Source organism: Eublepharis macularius, chromosome 9 (genome assembly GCF_028583425.1).
Source record: "Eublepharis macularius isolate TG4126 chromosome 9, MPM_Emac_v1.0, whole genome shotgun sequence".
Classification (NCBI taxonomy): Eukaryota; Metazoa; Chordata; class Lepidosauria; order Squamata; family Eublepharidae; genus Eublepharis; species Eublepharis macularius.
Window position 1 is genome coordinate 92207885 of NC_072798.1, and position 25358 is coordinate 92233242.

Consider the following 25358-nt stretch of genomic DNA (forward strand, 5'->3'; position numbering starts at 1 on the left):
AGATTTGTTATATATAAATATATAAATATATAACAAAGATTATATATAAATATATAACAAAAGATATACATGTAGATATGTATACATAAATGTAGATTTGTTATATATAACAAAAGATATAAATGTAGATATGTATATAGAAATATAGATATATAACAAAAATATATATGATTCTCAGCGCAATCCTAAACAGAGTTACGCCAGTCTAAGTCCATCAAGTATGTTTAGGATTGCACTGCCGCGCTCCTTCCCTCCTCACCCCCCCCCCCTTTTCCGTCCTTTCTTCCCCTCCAGGACAACAACGGAGCGAAGCAGCAGTGAGGGCAGCCCGAGAAGGGCGGCGGCGGCTTCATCCCGGGCGGCCGAGCGTGCGCCGGCCTGCGGGCGCGCATGCGCTCTGCGGAGCGGGGCGCAAATTCGGAGGGGGATAACCGCTCCTCGCCCTCGCGCGCCGGGACGCGCTCGCCGGGCTCGGCCACCTCCCGCGGCCGGCCGCCGGCCCTTCCATCCCCATGGCCCGCTAGGCGAGGGCGCGGGAGGGCGATGGGGGACCGGATCCGGCTCAGCTCCTCGCTGCTGCTGGAGCAGCGCGCCTGGCAGGTCATCCTAGACCGGGAGGGCTTGGAGTGGAGCCAGCCCCAGCCGCCCTCGGCCCGCGGAGAAGGTGAGTGGCCACCGGGGGCGGGGGGAGAGCGGGACTCTGAGCATGCCAAGAGCGCCTCTGCGCCCCTCGCCCCCCCCCCCAGACATCTGTAACGGGGGGTGGCTGGGAGCCAGGCAAGCCTCCGGCGCCCCTGTTTCTGCTGCATGCAAAGAAGGGGGAAAGGCAATTGGTGCAAGGGAAGCATCTTGAATGCTTCTATGATCTGGGCTTCTGTAGGTCGAGACGGGTAGCCGTGTTTGACTGTAGCAGGAGAAAACAGCAAGAGGCCAGTGAGGCTAGCAAAACTGGCATGCATCTGACGAAGAGAGCTGTGATTCTCGAAAGCTTAGGCTACAGTAAAGTTGGTTAGTCTTAAAGGTGCTACTGGACTCTTTTCAAAATTGGTGGCAGGGTAGGAGCTTTCGTGAGTCACAGTAGAAAAGAGCAAGAGTCCAGTGGCACCTCTAAGACGAACAAAATTGGTGGCAGGGTAGGAGCTTTCGTGAGCCACAGCTCGCTTTTTCAGATACAGCTGGACTCTTGCTCTTTTCTGCAACTTTATGCTGGTATATGTCGGAGTATACCAGAATAAAGTTGTAGAAAAAAGCCAGTGTCCAGCTGTATCTGAAGAAGTGAGCTGTGGCTCACAAAAGCTCCTACGCTACTACAACTACGCTACTACAACTTTGCTACTACAACTTTTGTTCATCTGTTGGGGTTATATAAACATTAAAGTCCCTCCCCTTGCACCACTTGCCTTTTTCCCACTTCGTTTTGCCTTGGTGCCCCCCACCCCCCTGCTTCTTTTCTACTATCTCCTGCATACAACAACTGCTTTGTAAGGATCTGCTCCATGCATCCTCCGTGCTCCACGAAGGCCAGTGTTGGGATGAATTTTGTCAGGCTTTCAAGGTGCCCCAAGGCTTTAGTTTGGTTGCGGGGAGACAGATTAAGACGGTCCCCCTCCTGGGTTTAAAGGCCCACAATTTGATTCCAGCAACAACTTTTGCAGACCGGAAGAAGTGGGCTGACTTTCGCAAAAATTTGTGCAGGGCGTAGCATCTTATTGGTCTTTAAGGTGCCACTAGAAAATCCTTGTTGCTTTTGCAGTCACGGGCGAACGCTGCTTCTCCTTTGGAGTTATAAAGCGGGATGGGGGTGGGAAGGAGATGTCACTCAGGCTGCTTTGGACCAAATGCCTTCAAAACAGCCCCGTTCTTAATATTTTCAGGTATTCTTTTCTGCCAGCATGCCTCAAGCTCTTCCGGGGAAAGGCAGGAGGTAAATAGGTCAAAATAGACAAATCTGTGTGTGCCCTTAATCCAGCACGCAGAACATTTCAAGCATCCTGGCCTATGGAAGCAGCCATTTGCTAAACCCCCTTGCTCGCTGGCTTCTGAGAAGTTGCTGACATACTCTGCAGAATTCGTAAAGCTGTCCTTTCCGAAAGGTCATTAGAGTTGCAGAACCTCCGTCTGAACGGCGCTCTAAAGGGAATCTCTCAAGATTTCACCTGGGCTGCAATTTTGTATTCACCTAGGATTTCCTTGTCTGGGGCCCTGTTAGAACAACACACACACCCCACTTTATAGAAACCTTTTTATTCTTGTCAATGTTCTTTCGTGATTGGAATTTAAAAAGGCTATTCTAAAGGGCTATAAAGCATGCCCTGGAAGATGAATGGGGAAAAACATTTATGGGCGTTGGAACAGATCAGTGGATGAAGGTACAGGTTTAAGTGGCTGGCAGCAGCCCCAAGAACCTATTAGGAAAGCCACCTACGTAGCGTTTGTATGTTGGTGATATCTGCTTATTCAATATTTGAAGAATGTTAATGACATGAACATGCAATTATGTATTGGGCTCAGATGTCCACTGTTATTTAAAATAAATATAACCCAGCTCAGAGAGCCCTTGAGCAGCCTGATTAGTTGGCACAACACCTGGTAAAAGTTCGATAGTGATCGTGCCAGGCTTTAGTTGTGAATCAATCCTATTGGGTGCATACACTCAGTCAACAAATAAAGACCTAACAGAAGGTCATTTGTATAAGGGGCACTTAAGAGTGATGAAGCCTACTGCTGAGGCCCTATCTGTTTATTGGATATGCACTCACATCATTGGGTTCCTACGAGTTAATTAATCTCTCTGCAGTTCCTGTGCTCACAGGGCCACAGAAGTTGCTTGTGGGCCATCCCACCATGGGCCAGGTGCATACATACTTGTAGATCAGATTCTCTCGATTGTGCACAAGAGAGCACTTTTGATACAACTGCCAAGGCACAAATATGTTCCCTGTTGACTTCAGAGTATGTTGTGGCCACCATTCACATGGTGCAGCTCAGACAGAGAATTGCTGCTCTGGCCAACCAGGAATCCTTACGTGGACGACTCATGTTTGATGCGGACTCCTCGTTAACCTCATCACAGAGATTGTATATGATAGCGGACTAATTATGACCAGAGAAGTATGTAAGTTGTATTAAGTCAGTCTTATAATCTAGCACCCAGAGTCACTTCTGGCAACAGTTGCCATAAAGGGACTGGATATGAACCATATCTGGTCACTCCACTGCTACAATAGTGGCGCATGCATGTGGCCATTAATATCAACTTCCTTCCACAATGTTGTACTGACATTTGTGGTCACAGAATGACCTGTAAGTCTTTTCTGTGACCACAAATGGCGCTCAGATCTTGCAGAAACTTGCTGACATTTAAAGCCCTCCTCCTTGTGCCACAATCTCTACTATACTTTCCACCTGTGGACTTCACCTGTATCTCATTTCCACTGAAGCAGCAGAGTTCAAAGCTTCCATAGTTGGTGGATCTCTCTCTGCTTCCATCTCAGGATGGTCCAGAAGTTACACACATGTTCCACCCGTGGACCTGCAGCAATTTTGTTTGCCATAGGGAACTACCCTCAGCAATTTTTCTTTCCTGTGACATGCCAACACCTGGGTCATTGCACCAATTCTACCCGACGCTTTCAGATTTCAGTGGCCTGTCCTAGAAAGTAGAGTTTTGATTGGCTAGAAAGTAACAGATTTCTCAGCAATATGAAGGATAGTTGCACACCACTATCAATGTTCTCTGCTATGCGGCTGCCCATAATTCTGCTAGCCCCATCTTTTGTTTCTAATACCAATGAGGGTGTAGGAACCCAGGCTGCTTCGTCAATGGGCGAGGAAGTCCTGCCCCAGGAGGCTTGTAGAATTTCAAGCATTCTTGAAGGTAGGATCAGCTCAGGATCTGGAATTAGCGCTCCACAGAGTGTCCCCTGCAGTGTCGATTCTTCCAAGACTTATTTGTACTGAGTTTGAGAAATGTTCAGTTCTTCAACCACTCTCTCTTTCTGTGCCACAAACACATCTACACGCAAGACCCTCCCAAAAAGAAGTCCTCAATCACAGCCTTTTCTATGCCTCGAGTTTAATACAAGTCTTATTCAGGATACTGTGTCAAAGTTTAAAAGACTGTGCAATTACTTCTTTACTGAAGTTATAAACTTCCTTACCACAGGGACCGCACCCATCCAAACATCTCTTGGAAGAGCTCCTGCTTATTTTGATTATGGGGTCTGAATAACAAGGAAGGTTTACTTGGTTTTGTCTACATTTTTTTTTAACTTCCATACCCTTCTGTGCTAACAGTGGAAGTCCTGTCCGCTTCTTTTTCACGCTGTTTGATGCAAAGGCTTCTTGGTCCAGTTTACATTTTGTACGTGAATAAACGGCTAGTTTTCAAATGAATATAGCCTATAACAACTCGGGTTGTGACTCTTGGCTAGAGATGGGCATGAACAGCAATACGAACTAAAAAAACCCACGAACAGCCCAATCAGCTGTTCGCGAACACGCTGTTCGTGGGGCCCCATTCTAAATGAACAGGTGGTCGTTGCAAGCCTCGTTCGTTGCTGTTTGTTAAGCCAGACAGTCTGGCACCTGCAATCAATCCCCTTGGCAACATAGGCAGGGACTGCCTGAACTCTGTCTGAACTTCTGCTGTTGTCCTGGAAACCCCAATCTAAGCCCAATTTAGCTTGGTAGGTAGGTCTTCCTTCCAAGTGTGGAGCTCCAAATTTGTTACAAGGAAGCAAAGAGCAGGGGGGTGGGGGGCTCCCAGCTTTGGTTTTGCAGATAGTGAGGGAGAGACAGTCGCTGTTGGCATTTTGAGAGAGAGACAGGGAGAGTGCATTGGAGCTTGAATTTTCTTTGTGTGTGGTGGGATAGGGATCTTCCTCTTCAAGTTTCAGGGCTGCTGCCAGGCTCTGGGCCAAGCTGTTATTTATTACTGGTACCTTTCCTGCTACGTGCTCAGGTAAGGTTTTTGGGAGTGGTGCAGTAGGGATCTACCCTTTCAGGTTCCAGGGCTGCTGCCAGGCTCTGAGGCCAAGCTATTATTTATTATTGGTACCTTTCCTGGTGCCTGCTCAGGTAGGGTTTCTGGGAGTGGTGTGGTATGGATCTTGATGGCTGGAGGAGAGCCTGCTGGCCCCCACAAACAGCAAACGAACATGTTTGTGAACAGGTCGTGTTCGTCAGTGTTCGTTGTTCGTGGATGGCAACGAACAACAAACACCATGTTCGTTTTTTTTTCTGTTCGTGACTTGTCTACTCTTGCCTATTGCTTAGGTTGCTGCACCAGACATTTTGTTTTAAAGGATTAATAATACTCCTGTTTCCTAATCTGAATCTGCCATTATAATGAACAGGAGGTTCTGTTATGTAATTAGGAGACATCAAGGTGAAACCAAAAACCCATGAATAATGAAAGGTGAGGCTGTAAAGTGGAAAGCCTCAAGATCAGATAGTAAAGCACCACAATCACACTGAAAATTTTACTTTGGGAAAGAAGTCAGCAGCAGACAACAGAGCAGGGGATGGGGCAGGCCTCTCTTACTGGAAGTAACAAGTAGGGACCCATAGGGACTTGTGGGGGGCATCACATGGTCCCCTCCTGCATCGTCCCTTTCCCTGCCCCCGTAGCCTCTCCCCCTTTCCTGCTTCTTTTCCTCCTTCCACCTGCCTTTGTCCCCCCGTTTTCACCTTTCCCCCTTTCACCCCAGGCAGCCTCTCCCCCATGGCCCAACTGCGTGGTGCCAGCTGAGCCAGTCCCAGTTGCATGGTGGGGAATCTACAAGGCCTTGCGTGGGGTACTTCCCTTTTCCCTGTATCCCCTTCCCCACACGATTTCTTCTTTCCCGCTTCCTGGCAGCCTCCATATGCTCACCTTTTCCTATGTCCTCCTCTCCTTCAAACCCACTTAACAACTTACCTTTTATCTGCCCCTCATCTTCATCTATTTTTACTAATTTAGTCCATTTATACACTGCCTTTCTCCACAGTGGGGACCCAAAGCAGCTTAAATCGTGCTTCTTGTCTCCATGTTATTCTCACAACCCTGAGCGGCAAGGTCAGCTAAGAGCAGGGCTTTTTTTCGGCTGGAACGTGGTGGAAAGGAGTTCCGGAACCTCTTGAAAATGGTCACATGGCTGGTGGCCCCGCCCCCTGATCTCCAGACAGAGGGGAGTTGAGATTGCCTCTCAACTCCCCTCTGTCTGGAGATCAGGGGGCGGGGCCACCAGCCATGTGACCATTTTCTCCGAGGGCAACCCACTGAGTTCCACCACCTCTTTTCCCAGAAAAAACCCCTGGCTAAGAATGTGTGACTCTCTCAGTGAACTTCCACAGCAGAGTGGTGGTTTGAACTTGAGTCTCCCACATACTTCTCTGAAACTCTAACCACTATCCTACACTTTCTTAAGGGGGGGGGGTTTGCTGGTGAGCAGTAGCAAGCAACCAGGCCTGGGTGAGTCATGCAAGCTTTGTGGTATCACGTTGCCAGTGGTTGCATCTGGGCCTGGTCTCAGTGTGCCCTTCCTCAAAGGCCAAAATAGCCCTGGAAAGGGTTCTGCCCCCTCCCTCTGCCTTTTACTGACCACAGTGTATTTTTTTTAGATTTCAGATTTTTCTGCAAACCTGAGGCATTTTTTAGGTGTGTAGGAAGATCTGTCTTGTCTGTTCATGGTACCTACCACCAGATTTAAGTATCCACAGATCAGGACCACTTCACTATTAGTATATAAGATATGAAAACATAAATTGTTATAACCCTTTGAATACTTTAAGTACCCTGCTCTTAAATCTCATCAAAAAATAATAACTGAAGTTACATATCACTCTTCTAGACAGATTATTGCTCCACTGAGAGCAGTGAAAAAAGCCAGTGTTATTTTTATTCCCACAATACAGCTGGGGAGCTGGGGCTGAGAGGAGTGGCTTACCCAAGGCCACCTGCTGAACTCAGGGCAGTCAAGCCAGCAGAGTGCTGACCGCAACCCAATCACTTAAAATGAATACTTAAAACTTCCAGCAAGGCCGTGAGTGAGCTACAAACTTGTTTACTTCGTATGTAATTAAAGAACATTGACTACAACCCTTTGGTCCCTTTCCAACCCTATCCATTTTTTCCCAATTAAGATCCCAGCTCAGCGCATTCATGGTTCTCTAGCAATTAAAAATTCAACCACTGAAATTTTTCTATCATTGGGAAATCTCTCCCAGGGGAATTTCTCCCAGCAACAGAGTTGCTAAAGACTGTTGCACTCAGTCAGAAAAACAAAAAGAACTGCCTGTTCCTTTAACATCAACCCCGGTAGAACTGCCCTGCAAATATTCACAGAAAGTGATAAATGCATTTTCCTGAAAAGCAAGGCTTACTGGTTTCAGCAGCTCTGACTTCTGAGCGAGTAGGCTTCAATTCCCATTCCTCTTTGGTGGTAATGTGAACACCGGTCTTGTTAGTTGTATACAGGGGCTGGTTAAAGCACTGAGGCTTCCCCAAATGGTCATTTAGTCATTTTCAATATTTAGGTTGCATGTTATCTGAGGCCCTAAAGTGCAGCTTACCTAGCTTGTGTATTTATCCAGCACTGGCTGTATATGATGGGTTCTAGTCGAAAGCCCTGTACCATAAAACACTTAGCTGTTTTTACTGCAGCGGACTAAAACAACAGCTCTCCACCCCAATTTGAAACGAAGAGTCTCTCTACATGAGACACCTCAGTGCGTGTTCGTCAAGTGTACAGAGAAGCAGTGTTAGCCGGGAAGCATAGTTTAAAAAAACAGAGCGAGTGGAGATCGCTCCTCAGAGGGTTTGTTAATTTCATCATAGCTTCCCCGAAGGCTCTGTCAGTTTCACCTCTCCAGTTTAAATCTGTGTGGAGTTGCAACCAGAGGACAGCGAGGAATTGCAATGGGCTGGAGCTGCCTTCCAGGCTTGGACCTGGAGAAGTTACAATGGGCTAAAGTTTCCCTTCTGGGATTTCACAGCCGCTTCACAAAACAGTGTATTGCAAAGCCTTTGCCCTGCCGCCAGCTCTGTCTTTTTAAACTACACTTCCTGACTACCATTGTATCTCCCGACATATGTTCTTCACATGTCAGTTGTCTTGTGTAGAGAGACTCTAAGATCAATACAAGCAGACACTTCAAGGTTCTTCACTAGAGATCATGGGTTGGAGCCAACCAGATATTCTGATTCATTTCAACTGACTCCTGTCCACACTGTAGCCCAGGGCTTAACAAAGGCCAGGCATCAGGTCTTTCATTGTGGCTCTAAGTGTGTTGTTGTTGGTGGTGTTGGTAGCAATAATTAGAAAATATGGCCATACTTAACCCTGTAGGCTGAAATATGAATCTGGCTCCTAAAACTGGGCTGGCTTCTGAAGCCAAATAAAATATATTCAGGCCTAACGTGGCCCCCGTCTCACATAGGTTTTGTCCATGCAAGGCCCACAGTCCAGAGCATAATTTGAATGGGCAAAAGGGATCTCTCTCTTCAGTTGGAGGAAAAGCTAGTAGACTCTATCCCAATGACATTAGCATAAGCATACACATGTAAGTTTGTGTACTTCTTTTTAGGCTACATGGCTTTTAAAAAAATGCCTCTTGTAGACAATGAAATGTTTTCTGGATGGGAAGAAAAAGAATGTAGCTAGTAGAACTATGGAAGCAGCAGGTATGGAGAGAGAAAAGGACAGAATACGGTAGGGAAAAGACAGATCACCTTACCACTCGGTGATCGTAGTTGTCCATTGCCTGGCCAACTGTTCCCCGACCTTTGCCCTCCGGGGCACCATCAATGGCCAGTCATCTTGCAGAAGGAGAAGGTCAGAGACGAAGGCCCCATTCACTAGCTACAGCCAGAACGAGAGTTGTATACTGCCTTTATTATCTTGTAACATCACAATAGTGTGGGTTTATTCCTTACTGTTGTAAGCTTCCTCGTGAGTTTTCAAAACCAAGACTGCGGGGTCAGGGGTCCCCAAAGTTGGGGATATTGAAATCAGGTACTGGGTCCCAACCCAGAAGAGGGGGGAGTGCTGGAGCCAGTCAGAAAGTGTTGGGAAGTTCCAACCCAAGTGTCCTGTGATGGAGGCAGGTGTTGCCAAATAGCCCCCCCCCCCAGATACTTATGCGATGCCTTCTGGGCTTTTCCAAAGCACCTGCTCCAGTTAAATGAAAGAAAGCCAAGACTGGCTCTTACGATTTGGAGAAGAAGTAATCGTATGCCAGGAAACACCAGAGTGCCCTTCAGGGTTGGCAACAGGCCAGAGAAAATAACCCTCTCCTTTTTAACAGAGCCTGAATAGGAAGTCACTTAACAGGTGATATTATTTACCTCCGTGCTGTAAAAAGCTTCAACTTCTCATTTCTATGCATTAAGGCTCTGTTAAAGGGGCAGAACATTTTTCTGCAGGCCAGTTGGCAATGCCAATGCCCATTGGGAATTATTGGTGAAGGTTGTTTCTTTAGTTAGTGGTAGGGTTGGCAAATCAGCGTTGGAAATTCCTGAAGATTTGGGGCTTGGGGCATGGGGGAAACACGGTTTGGGGCGGAAAGGGACCTCAGCAGGCTATAAAACCCTCCCTCTAAAGCAGCCATTTTCTCCAAGGGATATGACCTCTGTAGACCGAAGATTCGTTCTAATCCTGGGAATTCTCCAGGCCCCATTGGGAGGCTGGCAACCCTCCGTAGTGGATTTGTATTCTGCCTCTTCAGAAAACTGGTTGAGGCCGTTGGTGTAAAGATAGGATTGCGAACAGGCCTGGCGAAATATATCCTGTCTATTCAATAGATGCTTGTTCTTTACCAGGTGCTTTTGTTTAGCTCCATGCCAAAGAAAGCTTACTGTCCGCTCCCCAAACATTAAGCTTCTATTAAAGGCTTTTTGGCAACTCTACATAAAAACAACGACCACACAATTAAAATTAAAGTTAAAACAACACACCCTAACATTAAGCCTCCATTAAAGGCCTTTTGGCAACGCTACGTAAAAACAACGCTATATAAAAACAATGATCACACAGGTTAAACTAGTAAAGAGTCCAGTAGCACCTTTAAGACTAACCAACTTTATTGTAGCATAAGCTTTCGAGAACCACAGCTCTCTTCGTCAGATGCAACTAAAGTTAAAACAACACACTCAAAGCTAAAACAATTAGCTCTAAGACTATTCAGTCTACTTCTCAAAGAACCACCAACACAGCTGCACAGAAACAACTTAAGGGCAACCCACAGCTATCATAAAAGAAGACAATGCTATCCATAAAAATAATAAAGATCAACTAAAAGGTTGGGTAATCGCAAAGAAAAGCCAGGGCAAACAAAGAATATTTTGACAACATAGGTGCTAGGCAGCCCTCCAAAGGGAAGACATTCCAGGGACGGTGCCAACATCAAGAAAGCCCTCTTTCTAGTTCTTACCTGCCTCACCTTCACGGGTAGGGTTACCGTGAAGCAGGGCTTGAGATGAGGCTTAGTCAGTAAACAGGACATCTTTGTTTCTTTATGAAAACATCATAAAATAAACAGATATAGTGCTGATACGCAAAATGGCAGAGGAGAGCGATTTGTGGGAGAGAATTGCCCGGGGGGGTCAGCCTGCTGGTTCTCCACTGTAACCTTGACCTCAGCCATTTCCCACCAGCCTGGATTCAAAGATGTATGGGTGGATCAAGCAAGGAGGAAGCAACTGGAGGGGAAAGTTGCCGACGGAAAACAGTACGTGAGAGGGAGGCAAAACACCTGCCGCTTCTGTCCTACGAATGCCTTTCCGCTTCCCAGCGTAGCAGACCCATGCTTGGGAATTCTGCAGTTGCCTCCCAACATGTTATTCTGCCCACGGATGACCCACTTGCTGAAGTGCTTTTGTGGCTACTGTAGCAGTGACTATTTGAATTCCTCCATAGCGTGGCAAGGGGAAAGTGCTTCTTTGAACCTTCTGCCCTCTTGCTTCTGTAGACTTGGCATCTTTCAATGATAGCGTATTTCCAACTATTTTTCAGAATGTAATTTTGGTTGAGTTACCAACGTCCAGGTGGGCCTGGAGTTCTTCCAAAATCCACAGCTGACCTTGAGACTACAGAGACATGTTGCCTTGGCAAAAATGGCAACTTCAGAAGGTGGAATCTATGGCACCACATCCCCGCTGAGCTACTTCATATCCTCAAACCTCTCCCTCCTCAGGCATGGCCCTAAAATCTCCTGGAATTTCCCAAACCAGAGTTGGCAACTCTACATGCATCACAAGGAGGCTTCCCTTTGGGGGACTTCGTTGAGGGGCTGACAGGCCTAAGTACTGGAACCCCCCCCACACACACACACAGCCAAGTTTCTTCTAAACGAGTTCCTTGCTTAACTCTTTACCATCAGTTTTGTGTCCTCGTTTCCTCTCTTTATTTTACACCCTGCTTGCCCTTTGGAGAACTTTAAGAGCTCCTCCCTCCTTCACTCATCTATACATTATGAATCACTAGCTCCTTTTGTCATAGGTTAACTAAGCTTGACATACTTTTAACTCTGTTCATGCACCTTCTTCTTGCTCTTCCAGTTTTTTACATTTTGTTTCTTAAGTTCTGAATAATTGATCTCTTTGTGGGTTTGGGGGAGAGAGGGAAGCCACTCTACAAGGTACCTTGCAGTCTTTTGGATCACTTAAGCTTAAGCTGTCACTCCACAACGTGGATCAGGGTACACGTCTTCAAATAGTTGGGTTCTAGATCAAATCAAGCCTGAATTTTCCCTAGAAACTAAAATAACAAAACTGAGGCTGTTATATTTCGGTCACATCATGAGAAGATGAGATTCTCTGAAGAAGCTGATAATGCTAGGAAAAGTGGAAGACTGTAGGAAAAGAGGAAGACCTAAAACGAGATGGCTTGGCTCAGTAAAAGAAGCCACATCTTCCAGTTTACAGGATCTGAGCAAGTCTGTTAATGATAGGACATTTTGGAGGTCTTTCATTCATAGGGTCGTCATAGGTCGGAGGCACATAATATACATAACAGCTGTGGCATTTGAAGTTCCAAAGATTAGTGTATACTAGAATGCTATTAATGGATGAAAACTCAAAGGTTACAGCATGCAGTGTGAAGTTTTTTGCAGCCGCCTATAAAATTCGCCAGTTAAGGAAGATATAAAAATAACTGATGAAATACCGACATGGTATTTTTTAGTCTCTTGTATTATAATAATTTTTACTTTTGAGCTCCTGAATTTTATGACTGCTGTTAGGTTTTATGCTGGTCTAGGACCGTTTTAATAAAGATTGATTGAAGCTCCAAAGGAGAATGGCGGTTAAGAAAACCTAGCACCGGGAATAGAACTATCAGATTGTTGAGTCATTTATGTGCCCACTTTGACACTGGTGCTGGCTCATACATGGTTAGTACTGTGGGTGTCAGTACAGTCAACATAAACCAGTGTGCTAACCATAAGCCTTCTTGGTCCGCACTGCATTTATCCTAGCCAATGAATCCTTGAAAGCAATTGTTTCTGCCAACAGACCCTTCATGCATTTGTACTGTGCCAAGAATCCACCCAGTGATTGTGTTTATGTAAATAATGAGCCAACACAGTACGATTCCCTTGATGTCACTGTTTTATGAGAACTACTTTAATGCTAATTGATACGTTGGCTATCCTAGATCAGTCTCAGGAACATTATACTGATTAATTCAGGTTCAGCACATGATAGTTCTATTCTCTGAATTCCTGAGCTAGCCTATAAATTGTTGCTAAAACTAAAGAGAGTAAATGAGTTCCTACAGGAATGTGGCACCTCTTCTTCATTGCACACTCCATCCTTTTGCTTGTTGGCAGGGACATTTGATCAGCCTATTCAGTACTGTTTGGCTGTCTCATAAGCTGGTTTGCTAAATCCTGCTATTTTTAATTCCTTACTTCCGTCATGGAAAGTTCAATGGGTCTGCTTGGCTTCCAAGAGGAACACTGAAAAACTTGGTGTCGCAATTGTGGCAGCAGTAGCGTGTACTGAACTGCTGATGTCACAGACCACCTAATTGCTCCTGGTTCAGGTTTGCAAGTGGTGGGGTTGATGAGAGCTTATTATTTATTGGATTTATTATCCACTGTCCCTGTAAATGAATTACAACATGAATGAATAAATAAATTACAATAAAAACAGCATTAAAACCATGAAATACCATAACAGTACATTTGGGCGGCAACCCAAGCTGCTCAATCCCCAACAAAAACATTCCATGAGGGAGAGACGGGCAGAATATATTAATATCTCAGTGGAAGCCGGGATGAGGGTTTTTTTCCCCAGATCCCCCTCCCAACAGGAAACCAGCACAGAAGCCTGCCTATACCTCGGCATCAGCCATATGCCTGGCAGAACATCTTCATCTCGCAGGCCCGGCAGAAAGACCATAAATCTTGCTGGGCTCTTGTTTCAGCGGACAGAGAGTTCCACCACATTGGCGCCAGGACCGAAAAGGCTTAGCAAAACCATCTGGATTTCCCCGAACCTAAACGCTGGGTTCAGTTATCCAGCTCTTCCTACTTGTCAGAGCAGCTGTGTGCATTCCAGAGTCAGTCCAGAAAATGTAGCATGAAGAAAATAATGAAATATATCTCACAACGGAACGCAGCAAACATGGTTGGGTCAGAGAAATGCATTTAGTCAGTGATATGCTATATCCTTGAAAAACCAGGGCTTTTTTTCAGCTGGAACGCAGTGGAATGGAGTTCCGGAATCTCTTGAAAATGGTCACATGGCTGGTGGCCCCGCCCCCAGATCTCCAGACAGAGGGGAGTTGAGATTGCCCTCCGCGCTGCAGCCACCAGCCATGTGACCATTTTTTCCAAGGGCAACCCACTGAGTTCCACCACCTCTTTTCCCAGAAAAAAAGCCCTGTGAAAAACCATGTCGCATGAAGAGGGAAGCCAGCCATACCCCCTGTCTTCAGTGCATACATTATTTTTGAAACCAGTTGTTCACAAGTAAAGTTTAAAGAAAAATGTTTCTTTAGGCCACATATATTTACTTATTTACTTCATTTATACCCCACCTTTCTTCCCAATGAGGACCCAAAGCAGCCAACATCGTTCTCCTCCATTTTCTCCTCAGGACAACTCCGTGAGGTAGATTAGCCTGAGGGGGGAGAATGGCCCAAGGTCACCCAGCAAGCTTCCATGGCAGGGTGGGGATCTAGTCTTATACGAGGCTCATAAGAAGATGTTTATTTGGAAAGTATCTATTGCATGTTTACAGTGAAATTCTAAGCACAGTTATGCTCTGCTAAATTAATTACAGTCAGCGACCTTAGAATGGCATAGATCTGCTTAGGACTGCACGGGGGGGGGGGTTACCTTTAATTTACATTGGCCAGAGTTGGGGTTCTCTGTACTGCGGGGGGGGGGGATTCCCAGGAATGCAGAAAAAATATTAGTTTGTAAATTTCCAAAAAGATACCCCAAGTAGCCTGCATAAGGCTGAGCATTCTTATTATCCTTGGAATGGCGAGAGCTGCTGAGATTCAGTTAAAGGGAAATAAAAGAAAACACAAGAGATGAGGCCCGTTCAGACCCTAACTGAGGCTTATAATAACTCGGAGGTGAGGACTCGGATCAGGGGAGATGGCTGGGAGAGTTTCCCATTCATTCGTTCTCCCATGATACACGCAAGTGTCCCCTGCTGGAGTACTTTGGATTGACACCAGCAAAAAATGAACAAGAAGCCAGTGGTTTGTGTTCAGTTCACTCTGGGGACCGTTGCAACATAATCTGCTGAGCCAGAGTTCGGCCGTTTTCACACGGCTGTTAATGCCGCGATTTTCCGTTTAGTGGTGCAATGACATCAGAAATCGCACCATTAAACGGAAAATCGCACTATGAAGATGCCGTCGTGCCGCGAGTTTTGCACGATTTCCCAGAAGTATTAGCCACGTGAAAACGGCCTTCATCAGAACAGCACTTCTCGTTTCTGAACTTCACTGATATATTTATTATATCTGCACGTGATATACAGATCTCGGGCATATGTCCAGAGAGAACCTTGTGCCTGAATGGTCATCAGACAGCTTAACGTTAGGCTTTAACTCCTACACAATGTGTGCCTCCTTTGGGGGGGGGGAATCTAAGATTTGGGAATTTATTTTAGGACATGGAATAGGGTTGTCTTCCAGGTTTGAATCTGTACTTTTCTATGGAAGCTCACTGGGTGATCTTGAGCCAGTCACACACTCTCAGTCTAACCTACTTCACAGGGTTGCTGTGAGGATAAAATGCAGGAAAAGAGAATGATGGAAACTACTTTGGACCCCATTGGGGAAAAAGGAAGGGTATAAATGAAGTAAATAAATGAAAGTGGGTTTTTTTGCCTTCATTGATTGCCATGTCCCATATGTTAGTACTGCATCCCACTGATAAGAGAAAGCAAATTCATGTTCCGGGATTTACTTGCCAAGGCAGAAAAAGCAGACCTTCAACAAATATGCCACTGTTTACAATTTATTGTGAGAAGCCGAGTTTTGATTTTTAAATATGTAGACACAGCACTGTTGCGTGTGATTGTTTCCAGTTGCACCTCAATGTTTGCTTCTTATTGGCCCAATTCTAATTCATTAGGCTTGCCCACTGACCCTCCTGCTGTGAGTAAATATTTTCTGTCATGTCTATCAACTTCAGGTTCTCACACTCTAAAGGAGCTGGCCCCTCAATAAGGGACCAGGCTGCACTTCTGTAGTAATAATAATTGTATTTAAAAGTTGTTGTTTCGTCGTCGTTACCATAATTGTTTACAGCTTTACCATATAGTTTCTGGTGATGCCTAGAGAGCTGTGACATCACTTCCAGTTTTTTCCTGGAAGTGATGTCACGCCGTCAGGTCAACAGCCATTCTTTCCCCCCATCAATGGCAGGAAACAGGAGCTGAGGGTGACGATCTCCTGCTCCAAGTGGGGGCTGGAAAGGCTGCTGTCAGGTGATACAGTACGGGATTAAACGAACCATTGTTTTGACACATTATCATACATTAATCTGTGATTAAACTCACGATCATGACTGTTAAAGCGGCAAGTATTTTTTGCATCTTTCCCATAGTGAAACAATCCTGAATATTTTTATTTGTCTAAAAATATGTAAGGCAAGGCAGGGAATCTATGCCGCAGGGAAATCGCATGCCATTCAATTATATTTTGGCAAATCTGTCTTTAGATCTGCTTCTTTACCAGCCATTGTCTAACTGATTTGCTTATTATCAACTATACCTTTCTGACCCAGGTAATATCTTTTTGCAGAGAGCTTTTCAGTGCCCACCTCTGAGATTATTGCCGTGGAGGAAACAGAAATTGATGAGAAACAATCTAACCGTCGAAAATGGAGAAAAATGTCAAAACGGCATGCTTTCACAGGTAATGTACCTTGTAGGATTTTTGAAAGGATCTCTGAGATGGTTCCTGTGTTTTGAACAATGACTCTATATAAATGCTCTGTTTTTTTTTAAAAAAAAGATGTAAGGTAATCCTGTATGTTCTTGAAGTCAGGCTGGATGAGAAGTAATAAACTAAAGCTCAATCCAGACAAGATGAAAGTTTTGTTGCTTAGTGGTTTACTGGACCATAACATTGTTTAAGTAGTTCTGGATGGGGCTGTCCTTCCCTTTAAGGATCTGGTTCACACCTTGAAGGGTGCTTTTAGCTGCAGCTTTGCCAATGTACATTTCATGTAAATAAAGTGCAAAGTATGTGGCTGTAGGGTACAAATGCCACACTATTAACAACAATTCAATAATCCATATAAATAACTTGTTGTGAAATAGCAAACAATGATATACATGTATTTCAAACCATCATTGTTTTGTTATTCCACAATAAGTTATTTATATGGATTATTGAATTGTTGTTGATAGTGTGGTATTTGTAACACATAGCCATAGACTTTGTACTTTATGCACAGGTCTATTTGTGGCTGGGCTACGTTGCATAACATCCATAACTTGTACTGTACTGTCCATCAGTACTTTGTACTATGCATAAAGTATTTTGTGCTGTGCATAAAGTACTTTGTACTTTGTACTTTATGCACAGGTCTGTTTGTGGCTGGGGTACTGTCCTTCAGTGTCCATCAGTGTATATTTCATAACATCCATAACTTGTAGCACTTACTTCCCGCTTCAGTTAACATGCCAGCTGTGCCGTTACCAGAAAGAAATGATCTACCCACTCCTATCTAGGCTTTTGTAATATCTGCCCTGGATTACTGCAGTGATGTCTTCAGAGAGTTATCAGGCTCTTCAGCTGGTATACTAGAGTTGCTCGCAAGTCAGCAGATAATGGCTGATTCTGCACACGTTGGATAATGCACTTTCAATGCACTTTATCAATCGTTTGAAGTGGATTTTTTGTTCTGCACACACAAAAATCCATTCCAAATGATCTGTAAAGAGGATTGGAAGTGCATTATCCAACGTGTGTGGAATTGCTCAATGTTAAGCTAGTAGATGAATTGTATAAAGGCAGCAATATGCATACATCAAGCTGACTTTGAAACTCACCGTTTGTTTGGGAAGCCAGATCTGACTGAGGCGAGAGAGCAAATACTTTGAATTCTTTTCCGTACCTTGTGAGTGAGTGCAACTTTTCCCTTTTATAAGAGTGATATACACGAACTGTGTTCTGGATGGCTTGGGATAACTTTTGATATACACAAGCATGGGTTTTTTATTAGTTAATCACTATATGAAAAATGGATGGCCCAGGAAAGCCTGATCCCGCCAGACCTCAGAAGCTAAGCAGGGTTGGCCTTGGTTAGGAATTGGATGGGAGACCTCCAACGAAGACCAGGGTTGCAGAGGCAGGCAATGGCGAACCACTTCTGTTAGTCTCTTGCCTTGAAAACCCCACCAGGGATCGCCATAAGTCAGCTATGACTTGAAGGCAGGACTTCATTTTCCCAATCACTATATAATGATAGCTGACTTCTGAAGCTATCACCCTTCCACAGTCCTTCATATTGAAAATCATCTCTGGTTCAGAAAGTCTGACCTATTTCTTCCAGATTTAGGAAGACGCTCAAGCCAGCTTTATATAACAACAACAACATTCAGTTTATATACTGCCCTTTGGGACAACTTAATGCCCACTCAGAGCGGTTTACAAAGTATGTCATTATTATCCCCACAACAAAACACCCTGTGAGGTGAGTGGGGCTGAGAGAGCTCCAGAGAGCTGGGACTAGCCCAAGGTCACCCAGCTGGCTTCAAGTGGAGGAGTGGGGAATCAAACCCGTCTCTCCAGATTGGAGTCCTGCCACTCTTAACCACTACATCAAACTGGCTCAACAAAATGAAATTTTGTTGGGATCTCTACTGCACAGAGCCATTATAACTTCATGGATTCAGTTTTGGCAGGTTTAGACTGGAGTAACTCTACATTGCCCTAAGCTGGATGGCCCAGGCTAGCCTGATCACAGAAGCGAAGCATTATTGGGCCTGGTTAGTACTTGGAAGAGAGACCATTGAGAAAGTCCAGGGTTGCTATGAAGAGGCAGGCAATAGTAAAACTTCTCTGTTCATCTCTTGCTCTGAAAACCCTCTGGGTTTGCCAGAAGTTGGCTGCAACACAACTCAATACTGGATTGCACTAGGGTGGCCAGGTCTCTGACTGTGGCCACCCACTAGCAATCCAACTCTTCCTGCCACTGCTGTGTTGGCTGGCTGGAGAAAAATAAGCGTAAAAAGTGCTGTGCCACATGACGGTGTTATGTCACTTCCAGGGAAAACCCAGAAGTGATGTCATGCCTCTCCAGGAATCTCTAGAAACGCTATGGTTTTACCCCCTCGAAGTAACATAACACTGCTGTGCTGACAGTGTCCCTTCCCGTGTCCCCACCCCCTCCCAGACTGCTGGCAACTCTAGATTGCTCTGTCAGAGAATGAACTGTGAACCAGGAAGGGCTTAGTTCAAAACTTGTACTGCCTTGGTAGTTTTAGAAAAGTGACTCTCTCAGCCTCAATCCTCCATCTGCAAAATGGGGAGAATTATACTGACCTACCGTCTAGGATTCTTGTAATGATTATTAAAATATAGGGGCGGCTACCAGGCCTATAGAAAAATATCCTGTCTCTTTAACAGAGACTTAATGTTTGGAAATGGACAGCTGAAGCTTTATGGCATGGAGGTAGATAACATTGCCTGGCATGTAACATCCCATTAAGGCTCTGTTGAAGGGACAGGATATTTTTTCTGCAGGCTTGGTGACAACTCTGTTGAGTGCTGAAGAACATTGATGCTGTGTATCAAGGCTTTTTTTCTGGAAAAAGAGGTGGTGGGACTCAGTGGTGGAACTCAGGACCGCACAATGACGTCACTTTGGGTTAGCTGGAACAAGGGGGGAGTTTTTTTAAGTTTAAATCACCCTCGGTGAAAATGGTCACATGGCCAGTGGCCCCGCCCCCTGATCTCCAGACAGAGGGGACTTTAGATTGCCCTCCACGCCGCTCCAGGGCAATCTCAACTCCCCTCTGTCTGGAGATCAGGGGGCGGGGCCACCAGCCATGTGACCATTTTTAAGAAGTGCCAGAACTCCGTTCCACAGCGTTCCCGCTGAAAAAAAAGCCCTGCTGGGTATACATGCGAACTGCTTACGATTATTACATTTGAGCTTGTTCCCATTAAGTATCTTTGAAAATCTTCTCCCTCTCTCTTTCTTGGCAGTGTATTACATGAAAAGGAAACGGCCTCACTGCTGGCGGTGCAAGGAAGCAACGTTTTGGTGCGTTGATGAGCAGCTTTGTAATCAGTGGATACAGGCACTAAAAGAATTAATCGACTCGCAGAGTAAGTTTTGGATGACGGAAGTCAGCCACGCTCTTTTGGCAAGCGTTGCTGTTGCCACGTCCATAAAAGCAGTGGCTGCTGAGAGTCTGGGAGCTTCCACACTTCTTTTGCCTGCGTTCTGTGTAAGCTGCAAGAAACAGAGACAGTATAGGTAGGACCAGGGCTTTTTTTCAGCGGGAACGTGGTGGAACGGAGTTCCGGAACCTGGTCACATGGCTGGTGGCCCCACCCCCTGATCTCCAGACAGAGGGGAGTTGAGATTGCCCTCTGTGCCTCTGTCTGGAGATCAGGGGGTGGGGCCACCAGCCATGTGACCATTTTCTCCAAGGGCTACCCACTGTGTTCCACCACCTCCTTTTCCAGAAAAAAAGCCCTGGGTAGAACTAGTTGCTTCTTTCTTTCTGAGAGGAAGGCTCCAGCCCAGGGAGCCTTCCTCTTACTTAACTGGCTCTTCCTCTGGCAGAAGAGCTAATTAAGTTGGAGGAAGGCTTCCTGGTATGGGTACCAGTGCTGAGTTGGGAAATTCCTGGAGATGTTAGGGGTAGAACCTGGGGGTGTTGGAGTTTGAGGGCACTCAGCAGTGATGGGGTGCATAGAGCCCACCCTCTTAAGCTCCCGTTTGCTCTGGGGAAGTGATCTCTGTAGTCTGGAGATCAGTTGCAATTCTGGGGGAACTCCATTTCCCACCTGCAGATAGGCAAACCTGGGCTGGAGGAAGGCCGGAGCTCTGCTGAGCAAAGTGGTAGGATGCAGGCCATTGGCTTTACTGTAGTTCAGTGTATTCAGCAGAGACATATGGCAGTGCGTTCCCTTGCTTTCCCTTTGCTCCTTGTCCCAGTGGGAATATACAGTTCTGAACATTCGTATTTCTAGCCCGCTGACTGCCGGAGAAGTCTCAGAGATGTAGAATACTTGACACCAGTTAATCTCAGCTGCTTTTCTCTTCTTGGTGGAAAAGTCCCAGAGACTCTGTATGTGCAATTTGTGCAATACATCATTGGGAAATCAGCTGGCGAGAGCAGTGATTTTGACATTTCTCCCGTTCCTTGGCTTTCAAATGCAGCTGCAGAAGCTGTTTTTCGCCAAAAGAAAAACCGTCAGAAGACCAAGTCATGCATCTCCCATGTGATATTCCATTCTGGATCTTGGGTGGAAAGGGGAAGAGAAAGAGGAAGGTTGCAGAAAAGAGCAGGAGCACAGCCACTGTGTGCCTTGCAGTACAGGTGGATTACTGCCGAAGTCCCCGCACTCTCCACCCCTTCAGGTGTATTGTGTCCCTTCCAATGGGTCCCATCCCACAGATTAATAATTTAGGCAACAGAGACTACAGAAGCATTCTGGGAGTCTCTCATGAAATCACCCTATGTGGTGCTAGCTCGGAAGGAAGTCTTATAGAGCCAGTTTGGCGTAGTGGTTAAGAGCAGCAGGACTCTAATCTGGAGAGCCAGGTTTGATTCCCCACTCCTCTACTTGAAGCCAGCTGGGTGACCTTGTGTCAGTCACAGCTTTCTAGAGCTCTCTCAGCCCCACCCACAGCCTCACAGGGTGACTGTTGTGGGGATAATAATAACACACTTTCTAAACCGCTCGGAGTGGACATTAAGTTGTCCTGAAGGGCAATATATAAATCAGATGTTACTGTGATTGTGATTGTGATTATAATTATGATTATATTTGTGCACCAGCATGGGATAGTCAAGTGAACCAAAATGTTACACTTGGATTGGGGAAGAGCCTTGAAGCTCAAGTGTAATGATGAGCCGGTCGTTCTCCCTCAGTCTAGCCTACCTCACAAGGTCCTTGCAAGGATAAAATGGGTGGTGAGACGGAGAAGACCAGGAGGAAGGCATAAGGTGAAAATGAACTATATAAATATGAACATGCAGTAGCATTAGGTAAGCCCCTTCTCTCAGCTCCAGCTCCCCAGCTGTATTGTAGGGATAATAATAACATTGACTTCGTTCACCACTCTGAGTGAGGCACTAATTTGTCTAGAAGATTGGTATATAAGCACACTTGTTATTACTACATTTGATAAAAAACATTCACCTTTACCATTTGGAGGTTTCTTCTCTGTGTATGGTCTACAAATAGGGGTGTGTAGTAAAAGAATGGTATTATTTGGATTCAGATATTTGGATTACCATATATATTTGGTATTCCTGATATTCAGATCCAAAAAATACTGATACAGTATTTGGATTTGGGTTTTATTTGGAACTCCAAATGTATTTGGCTCCATTATTCCCTATGAGAATCTTTCTGGGGGCCTGGAGAGGTCATTATCCAAGTAAACTACACCAAAATTGCAGCAGACCTAGTCTTGCCTGTCCACTAAAGACTTTGCAAGTTTTAACTGAAGGGTCCAATTCCCTGAGCAAGCTGCCCCTGCAGCTCTCCATTAAGGAGGGAGGGGGGAATCCAAGGCTTCTCCAGGACACAGGAAGCCTTAGCCAAACACACAACAGTAACCAATGGCCAAAAGCCTCCCGAAGAAAACAGAGCCAACAAAGTCCAACAGAACCACTGTCAAATGAGAGAATCCCAGCAAAACCAAACTGAAGCAAGGGACACTGTTACAAGCCCAACATCAAACCTGGCACCGAACCTTGCAAGCCAGCAATACCAAGGCAGCAGCCAGACTGGCAATGGCATATGGTAAGCAAGTGACATGGACACAGACACACACATACAGTAATGCTGCCTCCCTCCCCCCAGTCTCCTCCTGTGGCCTGCGACTCCTGCAAGGGGAGGCAGGGGTGGGGGGCACAAGCTGCTTCAACCTTTGAAATGTGATTTCCAAACATTCTCAAATATATCCAGATAATTTGGTAATGTAAATTCCAGTTTATCTAAATATATCCTAACATGCTGGACATATCCGTATACACCCGAATAATTCTAAATATGTATTGTTTGGGGTATATATTCAGTATTCCCGAGCCAAATGGCACACTCATACCTACAGTTTGAAAAAAATGTTGACATTGACCCTAAGTTGAAAGCTAAGCTATTGCTAAAACTGACTGCAAAGAAGTGGGAAATTTTTCTCCTCTGTTCTAATAATGTCAGCATCTGCTCCATTTGCATGCATTATCTTTACAGTGTTCAGTTCTGACATATGTTAGAGGAACTGATGATCAGTCCTGTAACCTTAACCCCATCCGTGTCGTTTTCCCATCTTTTTGGCAGCCTCTAGACCGAAGCGCTTGCTTGTATATATTAATCCATTTAGTGGGAAAAAACAAGGGCAGAGGATATACGAACAAAAAGTTGCTCCACTGTTTAGTCTGGCTTCCATCTCCACGGAAGTTGTCGGTGAGTCATGTAATGTGATGTATTTCTAATGTTTTCCAAAATTAAAGGCAGTGAATTCTTTCAAAGCAGCTTTACATTATGCTCCTTGTATAGATTTCGCGAAGGGTAATATAACAGCAAGTGATTTCCAGATGTTGTAACTCTCTATGTTGAATTTTTTAAAAAAATGTTTTCATGAAGGAGTGTTTAGCTTGTGGCCTTGGGCCCTGTAAGACACGATCCAAGGCTGTGACTGTGTTTGAAATTTAAAGATTGACAGGGATAGCTGTCAGTCTGTTCTCTTGAGTGACAGCCGTTTTTGACCAGTTTCCTGCTGTCTAGTAGAAAATTTGCTCCTAGTCCCACTGCTGTTCAAAACACCTAATAAAGAAATGCTGTTCACTGGGGCGACTGAGGGCCAAGCTACACATGACGAATGACACTTGAACAGCAAGTGTATTTCTCCCTGTTCACTTGCCCTCCACTCAATCCACTTGCCGTTCAAGTGTCATTCGTCATGTGTAGCTTGGCCCTGAGTTTTCCCATCCAGTTTCCTCTCAGCAGTGCTCAAAATTCTGCTTCCTGCTTCCAAGCACGCCTGTTTTGAAGTAGTTCTGGAGAGAAACAAGCGAATGAAAGGAGGTCCTCCTTCCACCCACTTTTATTCGTTTTATAGGTATCTAATTATAGAGAGGAATATTATCAGGGCTATGTTAGTAGTTGGATGGGAGACCTCCAATGAAGACCAGGGTTGCAGAGGCAGGCAATGGCAAACCACCTCTTGCCATGAAAACCCTGCCAGGGGTCACCATAAGTCAGCTATGACTCAAGGGCACTCTCCACCAGTATTACCAAGGCCACGTGGGTACTCTTAAGAGTCTGATGTCAGAAATACATTTCAGACCTCCTCAGTTCTGAATGCTGTGCCTTGATCCTTATACCACTGGAAATGCTATTAGAACACTTGGGTCGCAAGACAGAATCTGAAGATACTCGGGTCCAACCATCTTGCTGAAACTAAGCAAGTTGGGGGGTCCGGTCATTGTCTGGTAGGAGATGCCCTAAGAATCCCAGTTGTGCCATCATAAGTCGCATGATGGGAAATATAATAAATAAATAACTGTACCATGTACAGCATGGATTGTGCATCTCTCCAGTGTGCATCCAGTTCATAGAACAGACCCTTCAGCACACAACAAAGGAGTGCATTCATTGTGTCATGTCTGTGTATAGCCATGCCACGATCGTTTGTTTGTTATAATGCTTGGGCCACAATATGCTGAAGTCTCAGCTAACTGTTTTGTTACTGAATTGCTGTGTAACTCTCTCTGATCCTCTGTAACCATATTGCAGACATTACTTCCTTAGGTCCCAGAAAGGGCCTCTCTTCTTATCTTAGAGAAATATGCGAGTCTCGGCTAGCCGTGACCTTGATGTGTCTAGATCCCAGTTTTCTCTCCTGTTCCCAGAGGCTGGGAAGTAGGCATTGTGTACCTAATACAAAGTCATAACTGAATAGGTTCTCATAGAACTCTTTTAAGCTTGCGCGCCAAAACTTAACTCTCATTTGCAGCGCAGGAAAATCAACTGTAACATAGACTGCTTGTTTTGAATTGTCACTTCTGTCAAGCTCCGTGATGGAGAACAGACCTGAACCGCATAGATCCTAATAACGCTGATTCTGCTGGAACCAATGTGTGTTCACTGTGGAGGGGCTTGAGGGGTTTACCTGCCAGGGACTGACACGTTTTGCAGATCACCCTTTGATGAGAATTTTATTTAATCCTTCTTTTTCATGTTTTTTTGCAAGTCTGGAGATGATCCCAAATCAGCACAAACCTACACCTTATACCTGGGAACAGATTTTTTAGCTGAATGGGGGACCAGACACAGAGGGCTATTCAATACATTGTGTAGTCCCCACATTGTGATGCATGATGTTGTCATAGAATGCAATTGCTCGTTCATAAAAACAGGCATGGTTGGTTGCTGTGGAACACAGACACACTTCCAGAGACAAATTACTCCCACCATGCATTGCTGCCACATGTACATCATACTTTTGTGACACTACCATAAGAGCAGCAACAGGGAAAGGAAGGAAGGAACGAACAAACAAACAAACAAACAAGCCAGTGCAACGGTCACTGAATAGAAGGTAGCAACTCTTCTGGGGCAAGTGAAATAAGTTATTTTATGCGGCCCCAAATGAGGAGCATATTGCTTGGAGGGCATTTAGGGTTTATGTATTGGAATAAAGTATCAGTC

General features: G+C 45.2%; 1 protein-coding gene across 2 annotated transcripts in view; it reads left to right on the top strand.

Moving 5' to 3' along the window:
* The first annotated feature begins 398 nt into the window (after positions 1–398).
* The window catches only part of CERK (ceramide kinase), a 63657-nt gene continuing 38697 nt past the window's right edge, over positions 399–25358 (top strand). For both annotated transcript variants that reach the window (XM_054989353.1, XM_054989354.1), the window contains exons 1-4: positions 399–664; positions 16254–16367; positions 19671–19793; positions 22986–23111. In XM_054989353.1, coding sequence (XP_054845328.1) covers positions 544–664; positions 16254–16367; positions 19671–19793; positions 22986–23111 — 484 coding nt within the window. In that variant the 5' untranslated portion in view covers positions 399–543. The remainder of the gene's footprint in view (positions 665–16253; positions 16368–19670; positions 19794–22985; positions 23112–25358) is intronic.